The following is a 19786-nucleotide window of genomic DNA, read 5'->3' as shown; positions in this document are numbered from 1 at the left end:
AGGTAGATGAATGTATACATAGTATACAATACAAGAGACAACCGATAAAAATACCATTATCTGTACATGACGTGAAATAATAAGACTCCACCTTTCAGATGGTCGAACGTGAGACAAACTAAAGGACGTGAGCCGTGTCCTTCAAGGACAGTACATGCCTCAAATACTCGAATACTAAGCAAATCTTGATGGTGAAACTATGTGGGACATTTGAGGACAGATGCACTGAAACTCGAAGTACTTCTTTTAAATCTACACATAATACCACTGGTTTTAACTGAACCATGGATTCATGCCAATGTTGATGCAGGTTTTAGTGTTTTTAAACTTTTTTTAAAGCAATTTTTTTTCTTTCCTCTTTTCCTGGTTGGAGCGCCGGGCCGAACAACGGACTTGGTGACGGTTGTGGTTCTGATTGATAAACTAAAGCAACGCTCCAGCTACACTGGTGCTCATTAAAGGCTACAGGTGATGGAGCAGCTACAGCCCACACACACACACACACACACACACACACACACACACACACACACACACACACACACACACACACACACACACACACACACACACACACACACACACACACACACACACACACACACACAGCAAGCTTTGGATGTAAGTTACTTATAATGATGCTGATATTTCTATCTAATGTAATATACCCTCTATTATATCTTCCTGCATCCATCCATCAATATTTTATAGCATTTGATCAAAGTTAGGTTGAGGAGTGCAGATCAATGGAAGCTATGGAAGGTATGGAAGGTATGGAAGGTATGGACATGTTGCCAGTGTGACACAGGACATCACACCTATGAGCATCTCAGGCCTCGTTTACGATTTCAACAGAAATGTTTGTTTTCACGCCACAGAGCTCGGAGCCACGGAAAATGTGACTTTTCGAAAACACTCAGAGTCCATGGAAATGGGAGAAAATGTAATTATTTGAAAATGCTCCTGCCCCGTCTCCTTGTAAATGACAGAGATGCAGGGACTGTGCACGCACCATAACCTCAGTAAACATATCTTCTGCACATGCTCAGTAGACGGACAACAACAACGACGTTTGCCTCCAGAGTGTCATGACTCCATGTTCTCCTGGGACTTGGTAGTTTTAGAGTTCAGTCTATGTGATAAGAATCTCACTGTCCGTCTTCTTCCATTGTTAATGTTTATAGCGTATTTTTCTCTGCAAGCGCGTACGTCTGCGTTCATTAAAGCTGACAATGTTTGCAGAATGGTGCCGTGCGAACGCAAAACCTTTCTGAAATGAAAACGCACCATTATGAGTTTTCATTGAAACGTGGTGAAAACGGGGCTTGAAGTAGCTGCAGCTTCAGAATGAAAAGACTCGGGCTCGTCAGTCTGCGTCCCTCCCAGAGGTACCAAGATGAACCAAGGAAGTCAAGGAAGTCAAGGAAGTCAAGGAAGTCAAGGAAGTGAAGGAATGTTAGAGCTCCACATTTTCACCACAACCCCGAGCAGACAAAGCAGTAAAAATGATGGATGGAGCCACTAAAACTTTTTAGGAATTTAAAGTGGATACTTGGTGCCTTTTCAGGAAATCTATCTTAAAAAGTAGCTCATGATTTAATGAATAACACGACAAACTTCAACAATCTGGTAGATCGTTAGAAAATATTAACGTTATAGGTAAGGATTTTACATTTACCTGAATACACTAACTCATAAAAGAGGAAATCCTTTTTACATGTAAGAAAATGCAATTGAATTCAAGAGTACAGAGACGTCCTCAGTTGTTTCAACGAATTACCAGAAGCTCTAACTTGTTAAGTCTCAATCACTTCGGTTCTTTACAAGCTGATTGTTTTGCTTTAGGTTTGACGGTGACTGGGCTGAGCTCTGACGCCGCCATGCTTCTGTCCGACTCATGCAGGTAGGTTATATTTACTATCACTAAGGCTCTGTTGAGGGTTTAAACTTCGGGGTGCACCGATACTGCCCGGAGTACTCGTACTTGTGAAAGGTCCCCGATACAACCCGGCGAGTATTATGTGGCGTCAGTAACGTGTTGGAGATTCTTTAATATTACTTGTTATTTTAAAATGCAGTATCGGTGCGTCCCTCGTTTAGGCGCTTTGGCAAAGTAGAACAAACGGCTGAGCTTTGCTTTGTTTCATATAGAAGAGACACAGACACGTCACCACTGCCGCACACACAGACCACAGGAGACAGGGAAGTACTCTTCTACACGTCGGCAAGATTTTGGTTACCAGATGGGGATTCTTTGATTGTAATTTCGTAATACTTCATCAAGTATGTAGGATATACACTTGAAAGTGTGGTTTTGATGATGTGTAAAGCTCATCACATTATTTACAGCTGAAGGTTGAACAGGTACGTTAGCATTAGCGTGGTTCCCTGGTCAGAAAGCCGTCGGTATGTCTCCACGGGTTTCTGGATTGTCACAGATGATAAAATTTACTGGCCAATAAACATGAAAGATACTCGTCAGTTGTGATCTTACAGACCACATAAACATTTGAACGCCACTTTGATGACTTTTGGAGAGCAACACAATCTTTGGAAGTGCTAATGATCGACAAAGAGAGCGAACAACCAAGAGCGTCAGTTGTTTCAGGGCTTGTCTCTAACGCGTTACACTCAAACATGACTTCACCACCACTGACCTTCCAACGTATAATCAGATTTATATCACTTGTAGAAAATTCCTTCTCTTTGTGACCATGGAAAAACTATAAACTCGGAATGCTTGATATCACTGCCACGTCATTTTTATGATTCAATATTGGCTTGAAATTGAAATAATGGACTGTGAAATGAGCGTTTCTGCTTATATAACAGACTCATAAAGGGAAAAGTTCAATTCTGCCCAAATTCTCAATGTGACACTTGATGCAATGGATCAAAAACGACCATTGGGTCATATTAAAAAGTGTTGTGTTTTGCAATAATAAGTAAATTAACGTGAATTCCACAGCGGTTTGAGAATAGAGTTGTGCAATCAAGTGGACAGTACGGTTAAATATATGAATATGTTGGTGATTGGTCCAAACAGTTGGAGGGATTCCTTGAATAAACAGTTAATGGGCCAGTAAAGTCAAAATCTTCAAGGATTTTTACTGCACAGGGATGAAACCTTGAACATTTTAGGGAAGACTAATTTATTTAAATTTTTTGATTAAAATCTCCACCCCTTTAAAAAATTAAACATTGGTTCTATTATTGGTTCAAAATCTAGTAAATCCTGAAGCCACACATTAGCAGCCTTTTTAATAGGGATGCACAGATACGATACCAGTATCGGGTCTGGTACTGTACGGACCGATACAAGCAATGCCCGCAGTTTGATTCTTTAATATTTCTGCCAAGAGGAGGTAAAAGCGAGTTTGTACATCACTAACAACTTATTGAGTACTGACATTTGGACCAGCAGAGTTAACCTGATGTCACTGATGAGTGAACTGCTCCGTGGATCCAGTAGTGTCAAGCCATGCTACATGCTACATGCTAAGGAGTTTTGGAGCTCACACACCAGTGAGGCTACATGCTCTAGGAGTGTACAGTCGATTCTACAGTCTACAATACTTATTGCACAGTACATATATAGACACTACACACTGCCCTATGAGTACTGTAGACGGATACTGGAACCTTCAAAGCTGTTGGAGGTGAACGTAGCATCGACGCAACACATCATTTGCATATGGAGTAAGAGTTAGACGAAATGACATTTAATAAACACTCTTATCAGTTCTCTGTATCGGCAATCAGCTTCTACCCATCCTTTAAGGAAATGGTATCGGTGCATCCCTACTTTTTAGATTGTAAAGCTTGAAACACCATCACTGACTGACTCACTGACTCACTGACTGACTGACTGACCGACCGACCGACCGACCGACCGACCGACCGACCGACCGACCGACCGACCGACCGACCGACCGACCGACCGACCGACCGACCGACCGACCAACCGACTGACTGATATATCTCAAGTTTATATTCTGTGTTAAACACAGACTTTCTTTCAAGGTATTGACTCAGAAAAACTATTTGAATATGAAATTACTCGGGGAACCACAAGTGCAACGATGCTAACTCCACCATGAGGACCAGTTCCTGTGGCAGAGAAATGGAGCAGATACAGTACCATGTTTCACATTTTGATTAGTTCCTCAATGACTAGAGCAGCTACTGATGGTTTACAGGAGAGACATTTCACAGCAGTGTGAGCATTAACTTTTTTGTTCTTTGCTGTGAAATCTCACCTGGTGCAGCTTTGCTGAACCAGCTGACCGGGCAGTTCCGAGGAACCAGACGGTACACATACAATATCCCTCCTTCACCCGGGTTCCGGGGTCTTTTTCTGATAGTGAAGCGACTTTTGGGGGATGACTGTCGCTCTAAACAGCAATTCCACATCTGAGAGAGCCCCGGCTTTGTGTCCTAGTAGAGGTAGAGTAGCCACAAGTGAAAACATGCCAAAGCTGCTTTGACACTTTACAAGAAAGCAGCTGTCCATCTTTTGTCTCAGGTAAACAAGCGTCTGGTATTTCAGACAATGGAGGAAGACCCTCTCCGTTTCCATTGGCTTTCTTTGTTGCAGCCTCTTCAGACACAATTGGGCAACATTTGAGTGTTTTTTGCACTTTGTTCAGCACATCGTTGCTGATTTTGGTCTGAAGGTTCCTCCTCCTGGTGTCAATATGTTCAGACACACCCAGGCTGGTTGTGTCCTCTAACACGGCTTCAGGTTGCAAAGGTCCAGTTCCTGAGGCTTCCTCCTCCCAGAACAGTGGTCTCTGGGCAGATTCAGGCCATTCTCAGTCATGCAGCGCACTGGCCGCCTCTTAAAGCCCCTCCCGCAGGATTTGGAACAATGAGACCAGGTCCCGGCGTCCCACACAGGACACGGATCCCCGCATGGTCTCACAGATACAGGCCGGTCGGCGCTGTCGCAGTCCACCGCAGGACGCCCCTCCAGGTTCTGACACTGCACCAGCCTCTTCTGCAGACCGTTCCCACATGTCACCGAGCAGGACTCCCACCCTCCCGTCACCCAGTGACTCCCCGGCCTCTTCCCCATCATCTGCTTCAATTGGATCTTGTTGCTGTCGGACAGGACGCTGTTGTGAGCTTTGTGGCCCTTCTCCTCTTTGCGCAGCATTTTCTCCTCCTTGCTCTCCTTCGAGATGTAGAAGGAGTAGCGCACCCTGGGAGGAGTCATCTTCCCCACCGAGAGCACCTCCACGGTTAAAGGCTCCTCCAGGGGCCTGGTGGCCTGAAGAATCTCCACAGATGTGGAGGTCCCACTGTAGCGCAGCAGACTGCCCTTCACCAGCAGGTCGCGCTCCACCGCTGACACCACGTAGTTTCCGTTCAGGAGGTATTTGCCGTGACGGTTCTTCACAGCTAAGTAGTTCTCATCGCTGGCGATTCCCCGGTAGCCACGCTGTCGAATGTCAATGTTGGAGGCCCCAGCAGGAAGCATCACCACAAAGTTGTAGCCATGACTGAAAAAGAGAAGTGGAGGTGTCAGATATTAATGACGCTGTTCAAACGTTTCTTCAAAATCAGTATTTGCATCAGGATGTCCGGTGAGAATCTCACTAATCTTCCCTGACATGTAAACCCAACCATGAATCTGAGGACGAATGAGGGCTGCAACTAGAGCTGTGCTACACAGCCGCCAGCAAACTGAAAACAAACTAGGATGAACTCTGGCGCTTCAGTTGAAATATGAAACTAGCAGATTTCTAAACCAATCAAACACTTGAGTGCATACAGTATGTAAATCCACTACAATGGTGCATGCACCATAGAAAAACCTTCATACAGTTAAAAGAGGTCAGGAAACTGTGTAGGGAGAAAACTATTTGGCACACTTTCCCTCTTGTCTTGACATATCCTGGAAGTCCAGGATATGTCCGGCCAGAGGCTGACGGCAGGATGTTGAGGTCAAAGAAGTGATTGTGTTGGTAGTTCATTTCAACCCAGGCAAGACAGAACATGAACACTGTTGCATGGTCAGAACTTTTTAGGCCAGAGTCACAATGAGAACCTGGCTAAAGCTTTGCTAAGACACGACATTTCGCATTTGGGTTTTCATTTCAGAAAAGTTTCACGTTTCCACAGCAACGGTTTGAAAACGATGTCGTAAGCATGGCATCTCCTTTGTGTATCATTTGCATATGGAGTATAAATAATGGGATTTAATAAGGACTTGCGTCGGTACTCTAGATTGTCAAGTAGCTGAAGGTTGTTACTCATACTCGTTCTATATAAAAGTGGTATTGGTGCATCGCTATATATGAAGTCCATATGTAATAGTGTTATGTGATTGACTGAACACACTAAGTACATCTCCTGTTGAAACACTATGGAGAAAAACTGTATCAGAAAAAAAACAGTTTCCACCTGATAGTGATTCATGCAAAAAAGACACATCCCCGAACTACTCACATGGGCTTGGTGAACATTCCTGAGACCTTTCTGCAGCCCTGATTGTCCCCGCCACACACGCCACACTTGTCAAACTTCTTGTTGGAGTCCAGCTTGCCGTCGCAGCCCGCCTTGATGCACTTTCCCTGCACGCACACAGCCGAGGTGTCCGGAGAGCAGGGCGTCCCATCCACAACCTGCCACAAAAGACAGACATGTAGAGGAACAGTCAATCAGACTCATATCCAGTGGGAGGCGGTGTTTTCTTAAATCCTGCAATAAAATCTGAAGAAAGAACCCCGTTACTCGAAAACCAGAAGTAGAAAGAGGGACTGTGCAGTGTCCTTTAGTGTAAACGAGACGCTGGCTTGTATTTCTGCTCCGAGCTTTGTTTCTTAGCTGATTGCATAAATAGTTGCTGACAGAACACAGCTGTGAGGTGACACTGTCCCTGTGTGTTTCCCTTTCCCACCACTCCACATGTCCTCGGCAGCCAGCAACACTTGACCTGGCATTGCCGTGTTGCTGATAGAACCAGCCATCGGCTCTCACATTGGGCCAAATTGCCCAAGAAGCAAACCTTCATCTGCACCCCAACAGGAGTCTGACTCATGATGGATGGGCTGCTCACGAACACGCAGCTCAGGTTACATTAGGAAGCCATTTGGTTCCGAATATTAAGAGAATGAGCTTTGATTTTTCATTCACAGCAGCATAATGAAAGCTGACGTCGCTGCCCCGTGTATCATTCACACCAAAGCTACTAATTATCATGTGTACCAGCTTCCAGATGGCTGGCTAATTACAGTTTCCTGGTAATGTGAAAGAAATCAACATTTCATTTGTTGAGAACTTTTCACAACTCCCTGGTGTTGCTCTACTTCATGACGATAGAGTCAGATGGTGAGTTTTGGAGGAGGAGTGGTTCAGCATACCTTTGGAGCGAGGACGTAGAAGTACCCGGTCCCGTTGGCTCGGCAGATCAGCTTGCATTTGTCTTTGGGAGAAATGCCGGAATATTTCGGGACCCAAACTACAGAGGAGCCGAGTCGGTTGGTGTTCAGGTTCAAGCCATTGAACGCCTCACACTGCTCCTCACGGAAGCTCTGAGCTAAAGAGGACAAAACCATTCAAATCAGATCAGCAAACACTAGAACCGCACAAGATATATCAAATCATCGCGATATCCATATGTACAATATACGTTTGTGCTTCATAGAAATTGTATCATTATAAATCAAATTTTAAAAATAACCATAAACAACAAACCTGACAAACCTATCTATTGAAATCTATTGAATCATATGATTATTTTAATACTTCATATGCATAGTCTGGCTGTAAATCACTGAAATGAAAAAGAAAACTCCTTATTTGCTGCATTTATGTGGTAGAGATAGGAAATATTCCGTTATATTGACGAGCCCTGAGACATCGAAAGTTATCTGGGAGAGGCGCTCGATCGATCCACTTTATTTGACAACTCTACCTCTTCACATCAAATGGTGCTCACCTGTTTCAGGACAAGGGTTGAGGTTGCAGGAGCGGTACTTTATGCGAAGGCCATAGCAGTATTTTCCTCCGTTCTCGGGCGCCGGGTTATCACACGCTCTCTTAGCGAGCTGGACTCCTCCACCACAACTCCTGGAACATTCTCCAAAAGCACCCCACTTGCCCCAGCGGCCATCCACCTGAGACAATGACAAAGTCTTTGTCAGGCGCCGGTCACGCAAGGTTTCAAGTAAAAACGCATCATATTTACATTTTTGATTCAGAACGTTTTTTCATTTCCACGGCAACGTTCTGAAAATGATAATTACACGGAAACGGCAGAAACCCTGAAAATGATTCATTTCCAGAAAGGGTTGGCTTTACCCGTCTGCACGAGGATGGAGTGTTTCCAAAAACACAAGTTTTGTGACTGACTACAATTTTCGTGTAAACGGAAACTCAAAACGCAACAGAACTTTTGTGTTTTCACTTGAAAATCGTTGCCGTGTAAAGAGTTCCCTCAATCGGCCCAACAGGACGGTGCTCTCTGGCTACACTCCCTCACCTTCGCCTGCATGGTGCTGTTCTTGTCCACACAAGCCCCCCGGTAGCAGACCTTGCTGGTGCCACAGGTCGTGCCGTCCGCCCAAGGGAAGTGCCGGGTCTGGCAGACCAGCTGTCCGCGGGCCTTCCCGGTGCACCACAGCTTGGAGCAAGGCTGCATGTAAGGACAGGGTTTGGAGCCCGAACCAAAGGCAAGCTCACACTGGCGGTGCAGGCTGTAGCTGGAGCCGGGCAGGTGGTCCAGCAGAGACAGTTGCTTCTGAGGCTGGTCCAGCAGACAGTCACCTGCAGGAACAAACAAACAAGACTGCAAACAGTCAGGCTGCAGCTAATCAGCCAACAAGTAAAACTTATGGCAGCATGTCTGTGCAGGTTATCGCTGGTCCAGGTAGGATGCGTCTCACAGCAATTGAATGTGGCTTCTTCAATTGACTGATCCAATTAATTTGAGATGGTTACAGCAGCACTATTATAGTTTCTACATTCTTTATTCCTATACGGTCTCATAAAAGTACAAAGACACTTCTGGTGGCTTGATTCTAAACCAGTTGACATTTAACGAGTGTGGCATAAAGAACCAGAGTTCTCAGTCTGGCAAGTATTAAATGGTTCATATATATCAATATATATGGGTGGAGTGAGGTTTTATTGAGTTATACCTTATTTATTCTATTGCAAAATGCTTTGGTCCACTGCGCTTGAGTTAAAGTACTTTATAAATAGCGCTGCTTGCTTGCTTGCACTTCAATGCCTCAATCATTTTGACACCATTAGCGCATTAGTTCTGAAAGGGTTAATACACCAGTAAAGCTTTTGATGTCTGCTTCAAGTCCTTGTCCTGATGGGGGGAAGAAAACATAAGAAAAGATTGTTCTTTTGCAGATGAATCAAGTTTTCCTGCAAGATGTTTTTCTGTCTTTCCAAGCCTTCTAGGATCTGCTGCTAAAGGGCATCCTCGCTGCATGATGATGCCACCGCCATGCGTCACAGTAGGGAAGATGTTTATGCGGTCATGTACAAAGTTTGGTGTCATCAGTTCGTTATTGATCAGTTGTATTTTTTGTAGTTGTTTTTTATTTTAAAAAGTAGTGACATTACTCTATTACCTGTTCGAAAGAACATTTACCGTGATGGAGCTAAAGGTCTTGGGTCTGTTTTTGGTGTACCATTCAGATTGTTTCCAGCTGAGAGCTGCATGATGAAACCTGGACAACATTAGAGGAGGTCTGAAGTGTTTACTAACCATGACCTCTGTCCAGGAACTCAGTAATGATGGCAGCACTGCACACAGACCAGGGTCGGCTCCTGTCGATCTGAATCAGCGTGGGAGACATCATGTGATTATCCTTCAGTCTCCCAAACACCTCCTCGCATGCCTTCACGTTGTCGTGGGGCATGTTGAAGACGTGGCCTGGGGAGGGGGAGACACAAGGGTCACGTCATTGCGAGAGTCCAGTGGTTCCCCCCGACATTAAAGCTCCTGGGTCGATACAGCGACACCGCGATGATGACAGAGACATATGAAAATATTCATGTAATAAGAAGCTTTGGACCAGATGTCACAACACACAGAAGGCAAAACTAGATGAGCGCAGACTGAAGATGATGTCATAGCAGACAGGAATGCAGCTGTGCATGGGAACGTAGAACATGGCGTGAGTCCATGAACGAAACCGGGCCTGACAGGGGAATTCATGTAGTTCCCAAGGAAATCATTTCATCCCATAAATACGCTCCAGTCGTACCTTCCAAAGGGAGAAACAACACAAACTGTGGTTTTTAACATGTTCAATCATCGAACTGGCTTGTTTTGAAGGGGAAATTGTGTAATTGCTTGACTTATATGGGACTGGTGTAAACTGATGCCTCTCCAGGGACCTCGGGGGCTGATCGTCTGGTTCCAGGCACAAGTTCTGCTTTAGTATAACGGTCCTCTTAACCACTCATTATCAGCATCATCCCTAAGGGTCTTCACAATGTCTAACATCTCTCTGCCCATCCAACACCTACATCCACCCAATCCCAGTCTGGATCGCAGCGGCTGGTTGCTACGACTGACAACACAAGGTGAAGGACCAATCAACTACAGGCTTAACACTGTTAAAGTGAACAATTCCACGTATGTCCCTGCCATGAACGAGTTATCGTGGAGAATCTGGCAACTGTCAATGGTCTTGAAACAACATCAACTCTTTCTTTTATTTTTAAAATATCAAAGACGGGAAAAAGTTTTGAAATTTCTGGAAAATGAAGGCTGAGATCAGTATAGAATGAACAAATGTGTCTCTTTGTTTTAGGGCTTGTTATCGTAATATGGAATTAGAAATATACAAATTGTAAAGAGCAAAGCACAAAAACCTCAGAAAAATGTCCAGTCAAATGTAAAGAAAAACACAAACAAGTCACAGCTCGTGTAAACCAGGGTCAAAGGAAAGAGTTATTTCAAAGAGCAAATCTCAAGACGTTAACATCATCGATAGAAGTGCTTATTGCAAATCATATTGTTATGGTTAACATGAACTCCTTCCACCAACATGTCCAGCCACTCCATCAGGTTTTCAGCAGATTGTTCTCACAAGAACCGTTCTAATGCTTTCATTTGAATCCTGTTTGCATGCGATAGCACTCATGGTATTGTTCTTGCTTGATCAGCTGCAAACTGCTTAAAGCACAATCTTGTTGCATGAACATGCAATCAAGCATGCCTCATACAGGAACGTAATAAATCAAGCCCGGAGTGTCTCCTAAACACTGCGGAGGTTTTACATCAACAGACAAAGTAAAAGGAAGTTCATTCACTTGGAGTGCTGGGCAGTCGGAGATGTTATTTTATGATATCATGGGAAATACTTTGGATTTTTCAAACGTTATCTCTCACTTGCCGGTTGCAGCTGCCAGTGTGGAGTTACACCGTTCAGCTGCTCTGCTGAACATCACAGCTTTCAGCCTGTGAGACCCAGAGACCGGCTGGCTCTCCTTCTGCCCGCTGACACTCATCAGACAGACTGATTCTCGGACAGAACATCGGGTGAACGCAATTAAAAAGCTTGTATGAGTGAAACGCTGCAGGACTAATAAGGAGATCTGCAGATGGAGGGATAGCAGGAAGTTGGAGAGCCCTCAGGCCATTAGGCATCTATAGAGTATGTCCATCAAACCTATCTGCTCCATTCCTTTGGCCTTTAAAGTTCAGGTTTATAAGCAGCTCGAGCGCGTCTCCCTCCCCTGCCAAATGTCTAGGAACAGATTTCGTAAATGCACTTTGCAAGTGTTCTTACCAAGTTCGTGAGCGGTGGTGAAGGCTGAGGGTAAGCCATCATCCTCGATGACGGAGCAGCTTCTCTTCGGGTCGCACATGGTCCCGACGTCGGCCATCCCCAGCGTGTCGCAGGTCGTGGCCCCGCAAAGGTCCTGTTGGTCCAGAGAGACACGTCACATAAAAAGCAGTGTTTCTAACTGAAAGGCTGCAGATTCTGATTGGACTCCAGCCATGTTCTGAACATGTTTTGTGTTTCCAGACCGTGAACAATCACTAATTCAAAGCATGTGGGACTGAGCTTTGCTTGTTCTCTCTTCTTAACATACACCGAGGCAGAGGGTCAGGAGAGATTGGGCCGCCACAGACTTCCTCTGGGGGATTTCTCTTTTTTAAAGCGGAAACAATATACCTGCGACACACTGCTCCAGTCAACATGAACCACCATCACTGATTCTTCTTCATTTATTCTTCCTACTGACCTGCTGACGTGTTCCTCTCAGGCCAATGCCACCAAGGTTTTTTCTTCAAATAGAGACTAAGAATCATTTGAATCATTTATTATGTGAAAATGATACTGGTGATGTGCTGATGCTGACAGCACTATGGGAATCCGGTCCAATACTACACGGGATGCTCGTACGCGTGAGAGCTTCCTGATACAACCCGACAGGTGTTACTAGAAGGCTTACATCAGCAATGTTACCCGCAGGTAGATAAGAAAGCACGAGTTAATGAGAATCACAAAAGTAAGACCGACTGTAAATTATGTTCAAGAGGAGGTGAAACCCAGTTCGTACAACACCAGAAACTTAACCATCAGACATTTGGACCAGCAGAGTTAGCCCGATGTCTGTTATTAGTTTAATTGCGACTCCGAGCCGTGCTACATGCTACATGCTACATGCAAATGAGTTCCAGGACTAACACACCAGGGATGCTACATGCTAAACATGAGTAAAGTATGACTGATACACTCATTAACAGCGAGCTGGAGAGCGTGGCGGGGCAGAGTGAGCTCGGTCTGCAGTACCAAGATAGACGCTACACACTGCCCTGCGTGGACAGGAGAATATAATGCTGCTGGCGAGGTGCGTAGTACCGACTCACGCTGTGCAAAGCATCAATGCATAGCCTTCGCATATCGTTTGCATATGGTGTATGAATTGGGCTTTATAGCAGATAATAAGTACTTATCAGTACTTGGAATCGGCAAGTAGCTAAAGGTTAGCAGTCGTACTTGTACTTGTCCTTTAAAAAAGTGGTATTGGTGCCACACTACGAAATGCGACAGTGAAGATGTTGTATTTTTCTTTTTTTGCCTTATATCTTTTTGGAATCACTCGAGCATCTCGAGTAGACGGCACCTGACCGTTTCCAACAAATTCCACCTTCGGAGCCATTTTCAAAAAAGTTTTCAGTGTCTTCCAGCCCACACAATGAAAATTATGCATTTTCCCTTGGAACAGTTTTTCTGATTGTAAAGCACTATGGGGCTGCTCAAGCAGTGGGAAACGCACCGTGTAAGTGAAATCCATTTAAACAGGCGAGGGGCTCTGGGTCGGCTTGTGCTGATTGGTAACCTGGTGTTGGCATCTGCAAATGTTCCAAGATGAAGTGAATCCAATACTTCTAAAATAAAATGTTTTCGGTTTACAGTAAATTGAATTTTGCCATATTTCAACATTACATCATATTTAAGGGCAAAATGACTAAAGTTAGAGTCACAAAAGTGGAAAAATCATCAAGTCAACAGCGGCTCCACGTCTGGCTCATGTGATGGAACAAATCTGGCTGCTCCAGCCATCGCCTGGTTTAGTTTACCCAACTTTAGACTGATTACCCCCCACTGCCTCGCTTACTCTGCCATTGCTTTGGCTATTGGCAATCCCACACGCTGACTATGAGATGATTCGATTAAAGGCAAAACTCTCCAAACTTGTGCTCGTCAAAGTTTCTCCTGAAACATACGCTCATATAGAAGCTTTGGTCAGTGCGGTGGAATTGTCAGATCACCTTCCTTGAAACAGAAGGAAGAGAGAACCGTAATAACAGCAGTGGTTGGGGTTCAAGTTGAAGGTGACCACAGAGTTCAATAACCAGGTTAACCCTCAGGATTGATGGACGTCAGGACCAAAGTGCTCTTGCCTCCTAGAAGAGCTTTGCTGCTAAGTGATGAGCTAAACTAGAGATGGTGCTTTTACTATTCTCAGAACTATGATTGGGATTAGAGGCACACAGTCCCAGATGTGACACAACAAACTTTGTCATTCAGAAACAAACTGCATGAAAATTCTTCACGACTTCCTTTCTTCTTTCTATTTTCACTTTAAATTCTGGCGTTTGCAGTTTTCTTTGTGGAGAAATTAATCTTCCTCTGTCAGTCAACTACAGTAGTAATGGAGGTTCTTCTGTGGTACGGTAGCAGCTTTCTGTTGTTGTACAGAGACCTCTAGTGGCCACACATTGTATGTTTCAGATAAGTCACTTCGTATAGGTCGGATGAGCAGCCAAACAATTATAAAAAGTGTACTATTGTTGTGTACTGAAGTTGCTCTTGGGAATGAAGCATACAACATTAAATTTAAGCTCATAAAGAACAAGAACAGCTTTTAAGGACACATCCATGCTGTTTTGAAAAACCGGAATGCACGACTGTACCGATGTGACTCTGGACTCCCACTGGAAGGACTCATTATTATTATTGGAATAATGGACTCTTTCATGGTCACTGTCCTCTGTGTCTCAAACATATTAACCTCTCTTCCGGTCCCAGTTAGGGATTGTCTCTCATGTGCTCTTTCTTCAAAGTAAACATGACCTTGGTAACCCAGAGTTGCAGCAGAGCCCGGCGATGCCAGCAGCGCCCTCCTGCCAGCCATGTGTACTCCACACCACTTACTCTCCAGAACCTTCCAGGATTTTTTTCATTACGAGAGTTTTTCCAATGCAGCAGCTGCTCTCATTGTGTCCTTCAAGGACAACAACACCCGAGCTGGACTTTCCTATATGCAAGAGCCTGCAGTGTAAAGAAGGGCTCTTTCCCAGCACGGCGCTGGTTCTCCACTCATTTCTAACCTGGGAGTGTTGTTGTGTGTTGCTATGCAGTGAAGCAGGGAGGCTGTGTGTCAGAGCCAGAAGGGGGCTTAATGGAAAGCAGGCAGGAGTGATAAGCAGAGATCAGAGAGGTTGGAATGGTGAGCTGTAGGGAAATGGTGTTTTACAGCTGTGGTGGGCACAATGAAGGCTGGGACACCTGAGACCAGGCGGAAAGCTTCAGACAGTGGAGAGGTGTTTGAAATCTGACTGCGCTCTTATGAAGCTTTGAGTTCATACGAATCAGGTTTTTACTGCCTAATCCACGATCTAATGCCTCATTTACACGACAAATCTTCAAGTGAAAATACCTCGTTTTAGCGTTTTCGTTTCAGAAAAGTTTTACGTTTCCATGACAACAGTCTGAAGACGGTGTAGTTTTCATGTTGGACCACTACAGGGGGCTTTGGTTTGGTTTGGCAGAGAGCACTACTCTTAAAAAACTTTAACAATGGTGAGTACACAGACATTCATATTGACAGAAGACCAACCTATTGTATGTTTTTACTTTAACACGACTGGTTCCCACTAATAATCCGATTCTTGCAAGAAACAATAACAATGAGATTTTGCAGCATCTTTACCCACCGAACACAGAAATGTGCTTTTTTTTCAGGTTTGCTTATGATTTAATCTTTTTTATTATTATTCACTTGTCTGGAGTATCCAAGCATCAATAGGACCTATTAAAAAGATTTGACAGGATCTGCACCATTGCACCCCATAAGGGTTTTTAACAACATGATTTACCTCCTTTCCTTCTCCATGTTCGCTTCGAATCATAATGGACAGACTCAGTGTACAACTAGCAGACAAGTTGCTGACAATGCACGAGTTTCTTTGTTTATTATGCAGATAAAACGTTTTCATTTATGTTTTTATCAAAAACCTTCCAGAAAAAAGCACTAAATTTGAGAAAAAGTCTTGATTTCGAGGAAAAAACTAAAAAAAAAATTTGTTTTTAATTAATTAATTAATTAATAAAAAATAAAAAAAGGCACAAAAATAATCTGAATTTGGTGAAGAAATCCTTTGTGGCAGTTCTGCATCAAGCTGTGCGCTGCCTCTGACCTCTGACCTCTTACCTGTCTGGTGAAGAGGATGGCGGTGTCCCAGTACTCCGGCTGCTTGTCGCTGTGTTTGTTCAGCTTCTTCTGCCAGGAGCAGAAGTTGCGCAGAGTCAGCGCTGCGTTGCTGGACACCTTGGGCCCCTTGTCTGCCTCGCTCAGCACCATGAAGTCCACAACCACCAGGTTGATGGAGTTGAGGATGCTGGGGTGCTTGTAGAGCCGAGCCGCCACGGACATCAGGGTCAGGACGTAGTGCTTCAGGTCGTCCCCGTGGAATTTGGCCATGGACTCATCCGCCACCACCAGCACCTCCACGAACCGGGGTATGGAGGCGAATCGTTTAGACCTACCCAGGGATTTCAGCACACTTTCGCTCCAGCTGTCGACCTGCAGCTCGCTCATGTACTTGTACTTCTCCAGGGAGATGGTGAAGTTGGAGTCAGGTGTAACTGCGCACCGGTTGGTGAAGCCGCCTTCGGTATCTGCGCGTCTCCGGCGGCGGATGGCGTGCGTCCTGTGGAGAGAGTTGCCAAATCCGGGAGCTGCGCCCTCAGTCCCGGTCGGGCTGATAAAATACTCCGTGCCATTGTAGGAGAAGCCCCCCTGTAGACCTTTGCAGAGGCTGAGCGCTGCGAAAGAGTCTCGGTCCGCGTTGACGTCCCCGGAGAAGAAGCAGTCCCTGAGGTCGCTCTCAGGCGGCACGCTGCCTGCAGAAAGGAAGCTGACATCGGGCGTGAGATGCAGGTAAAACTCCTCATTGAACGCGCTCACTCTGAACACAACCTGCTCTGCGCGCCCGTGCGCACGCCTCTCGTGCTTCCTCTGCTCCACGCGAACAGGCACGCAGAAATCCACCTCCATGCCGTGGCTCAGACTCGAATAAAGTAAGAAATGTGCAAGGAGAAGGAGAGAATTCACATTCACGGCCATCTCTGCTCATGCTCGGGAGAGTCCACGGCGCACAGTCCTGCGGTGCAGAAGTTGTGCGTAAACGGCACCAAGCTCCGCTCCTCTTCACTCAAAAAACAAAACAACAACAACAACAACAAAAAGTCAGGAAAGGAAAGAAAGAAAGAAATACTATGCACCCGCGCTTCCTCCCAGCTCCCTTCCCATCCTGCACTGTCTCCACTCTGCACTTCAACTTCTCCGTGCTGCTGCGATTTAAAGCGCGCGTAAACGCCGTCCTGCGGTTATCAAGTGAAATCTGAGTAGGCGCGAGTGCGAGCTCATTGGTTCCCTTGAGTCGCCGCTGCAATCCGCAACCACTTGTAACTCTCCAAATATTATTGTTGCTGTACAACATGTGCGACCGGAGCATCACACCCCTCCCACCCTCCCACCGCCCTGACTCAGCTCCAGGATAGATGGATGGAGACGCTGACATGGGTCACTTTGAGAGCGGAGTTCAGTTGCGGGCTGCTGCAGAGCCCCCGCATGTTTAAGGGTCCAACACATTATAACACACCTGATTACAATGAACGTATCCTTACTGGGGTCTGCCAGGAGCTGATCATTAGAGTCAGAGACCAGGGACACCGCTGATGGTGGAACTTTTATAAGTTTCTCTTTTAAGTTCTGCCTCCGCATCGTCTTTTTAAATAGAAACACAAATAGTTGAATTCACCCCTGTGATCCTCCACGCACTCCTAACAGACTGACACAGCGCTCACTGGCAGTGGTGTTCATTATTGTTAAGGTGAAATTAGATTAAATGAAACATGAACATATTTCATTTTGTACTAGAATGGCTGATTATGCAATGCAGACATTTGTTAGATAGATAGATAGATAGATAGATAGATAGATAGATAGATAGATAGATAGATAGATAGATAGATAGATAGATAGATAGATAGATAGATAGATAGATAGATAGATAGATAGATAGATAGATAGATAGATAGATAGATAGATAGATAGATAGCACTTTATTAATCCCGGAAGAGAAATTCTACTGTCCAGCAGCTCATCAGAAGAAAATATAAAAAACATCAACCACAATTCCATTCATTCACCACTGTTAGTTTAATTAGTTAAGAAAGTGCAAAAACAGTAGGTTTAAAATACTTTTGCAACCCATGTACTTCCGTAGAACATGCACTTTGATTGTCTCACAGCAAGACACTAAAAATATCATTAATTGAATTCCATTCTTTGGGAGTGCAGCTATTCTGTTTAATTCTATTTTTACTAAGAATTTCTTTATTCTCAGGCAAAATGAGACAAAGTCTAAGGTCTCGTTTCCACGACAATGTTTCAATTGAAAATTCATTATTGTGCGTTTTCGTTCCATATAAATTTGGTTTTACAACAACATTCTAAAAGTTGTTTCCATTAACAGTCGGACAAGCTGAAAACAATGTACTTTTAATGTTGGGCCACTAGTGGGTGCTGTGGCTGTTTTTGTGATAAAGTCATACACACATGCACACAGAGAACAATACGCTATAAACATTAACAAAGGCGAGTATACAGACATTCATATGTAGAGGCGATGAATTGGATTGTTATTAAAATGACTCTCAACTATAAAACTACCAAGTCCTGCAGAATATGTACTGAGAGTCAAGACACTCTGGAGGCAGACCCTGTTATTGTCAATCTACTGAGCATGAGCAGAAGAAATATTTACTACGGTGGTGGTGTTCATACATAGTAGCAGCGCAGAGAGCCCGGGCATTTCCACAAAATCTTGTTTTGCCCCATTGCCCCGAGCCTGAGTGTTTCCAAAAAGTTGCATTTCCAGTGTCTCCAACCTCTGTTGTGGCGTAAACAGACGACCAGAACACAACGACGCTTTGTGTTTTCACAAAGGAAACGTGGATCTCAAGGTGCAAATTCTCAGGCACCTCAGAAACACAGGGGTGATCATGAACCATTTGAAACCTTAAAAAAACTGTCATTCCTGTTAGATTTGTAAACAGTGAGCACCTACCTATACATTACTTATATAGAACGGTGGAACTCGTCTGTGATTGGCTGGAAGAAACAGGAAAGATGTTCGCCCGGCTCGCTTCAAATTGAAAATAGATCAAATGTACTTTCGTTGAGCTCATGTTAACATTATGCTTTGTGATTTTATTTTGAAATAACATCTGAATTTCTTTAACAAATATTTACAGTAGGAGAGAGAGACTCGACACCATATCGGTAAGAGATTAGTCAAATGTACACAAATGTTGGATGATTTACTAATGTTATTTCTTTTTGATTGATTAGTGATTTTATTCACTTTAAATATCCTCAAATCACACTGATATTATTTTATATAACTATTTTCTGTCTTCAAGTGGCTGAGAAAAGGTTGTAGAGAAGAATGCTCAGTTTGACTCAATAATTCTGCCCAAGAATTTTAATTCAATGGAGGTAAAGAAGCACCGACAACCAAAGATCAGTGGCTAAACAGAATCGTCTGAATGGAACAGAATTGAGGAAATGGACTTTAAGGGTTTATGAACAAAGATAATCCCCCTGTGGGATTAATAAAGGCTGATTTAATCTAAATGTAAAAAACTGAATTTAAGGCTAATAGAAAATGAAGGTTTGTTTTTTTTCTAACAAAGAATTAATTGAAAAATAGAGCTTAGCATTAAAGGTAAAATAAAATGTATTCCCTCTTTACAAATTTTAACATTTCACAGTAAGTATTTTAATTGATAAAATGTATTTATTAATTACTTGTTCACGGACTCCCACCCCTTTAATCTGTTTTTAAATACAGTCTCTAGAGTCAATAATCTGTTATAACCTGGTAACTCGTGCATTCATCATTTAGAATCAGACTATACAAAGTGAAATCCTGGTAAACAGCGCCACCTGCCTCCGACTAGTTGAACCACCAGCAGCAACACGTATTGTAATAGTTTGTATTCTG

The 19786-nt window shown here is 44.0% G+C and overlaps 1 protein-coding gene across 1 annotated transcript; it reads right to left on the bottom strand.

Annotated features, from left to right (window-relative positions):
- Window positions 1-3173: 3173 nt before the first annotated feature.
- On the bottom strand, window positions 3174-17049 carry LOC308107554 (A disintegrin and metalloproteinase with thrombospondin motifs 15-like). The gene is made up of 8 exons (XM_080459953.1): window positions 15925-17049; window positions 11766-11898; window positions 9731-9898; window positions 8489-8772; window positions 7946-8123; window positions 7368-7543; window positions 6454-6629; window positions 3174-5504 (listed from the first exon to the last, which is right to left on the bottom strand). Exons 1-8 carry the CDS (start codon window positions 16837-16839, stop codon window positions 4730-4732), a joined length of 2805 nt encoding a protein of 934 aa, XP_080316079.1. The 5' UTR covers window positions 16840-17049; the 3' UTR covers window positions 3174-4729.
- Window positions 17050-19786: the final 2737 nt, after the last annotated feature.

Source organism: Lipophrys pholis (assembly GCF_963383615.2).
Source record: "Lipophrys pholis genome assembly, chromosome: 3".
In the NCBI taxonomy this organism is placed as follows: Eukaryota; Metazoa; Chordata; class Actinopteri; order Blenniiformes; family Blenniidae; genus Lipophrys; species Lipophrys pholis.
This window is presented reverse-complemented; position numbering and strand designations above follow the sequence as displayed.

Bases quoted from the DNA above. Each gene is read 5' to 3' on its own strand.
- LOC308107554 (XM_080459953.1), bottom strand. From the start codon at position 16,839: ATGGCCGTGAATGTGAATTCTCTCCTTCTCCTTGCACATTTCTTACTT. The intron at 8,124-8,488 runs GTGAGGGAGTGT...TCATTGTCTCAG, and splicing joins ACAGCACCATGCAGGCGAAG to GTGGATGGCCGCTGGGGCAA. The intron at 6,630-7,367 runs GTATGCTGAACC...CTTTTGTGGCAG, and splicing joins TCTACGTCCTCGCTCCAAAG to GTTGTGGATGGGACGCCCTG.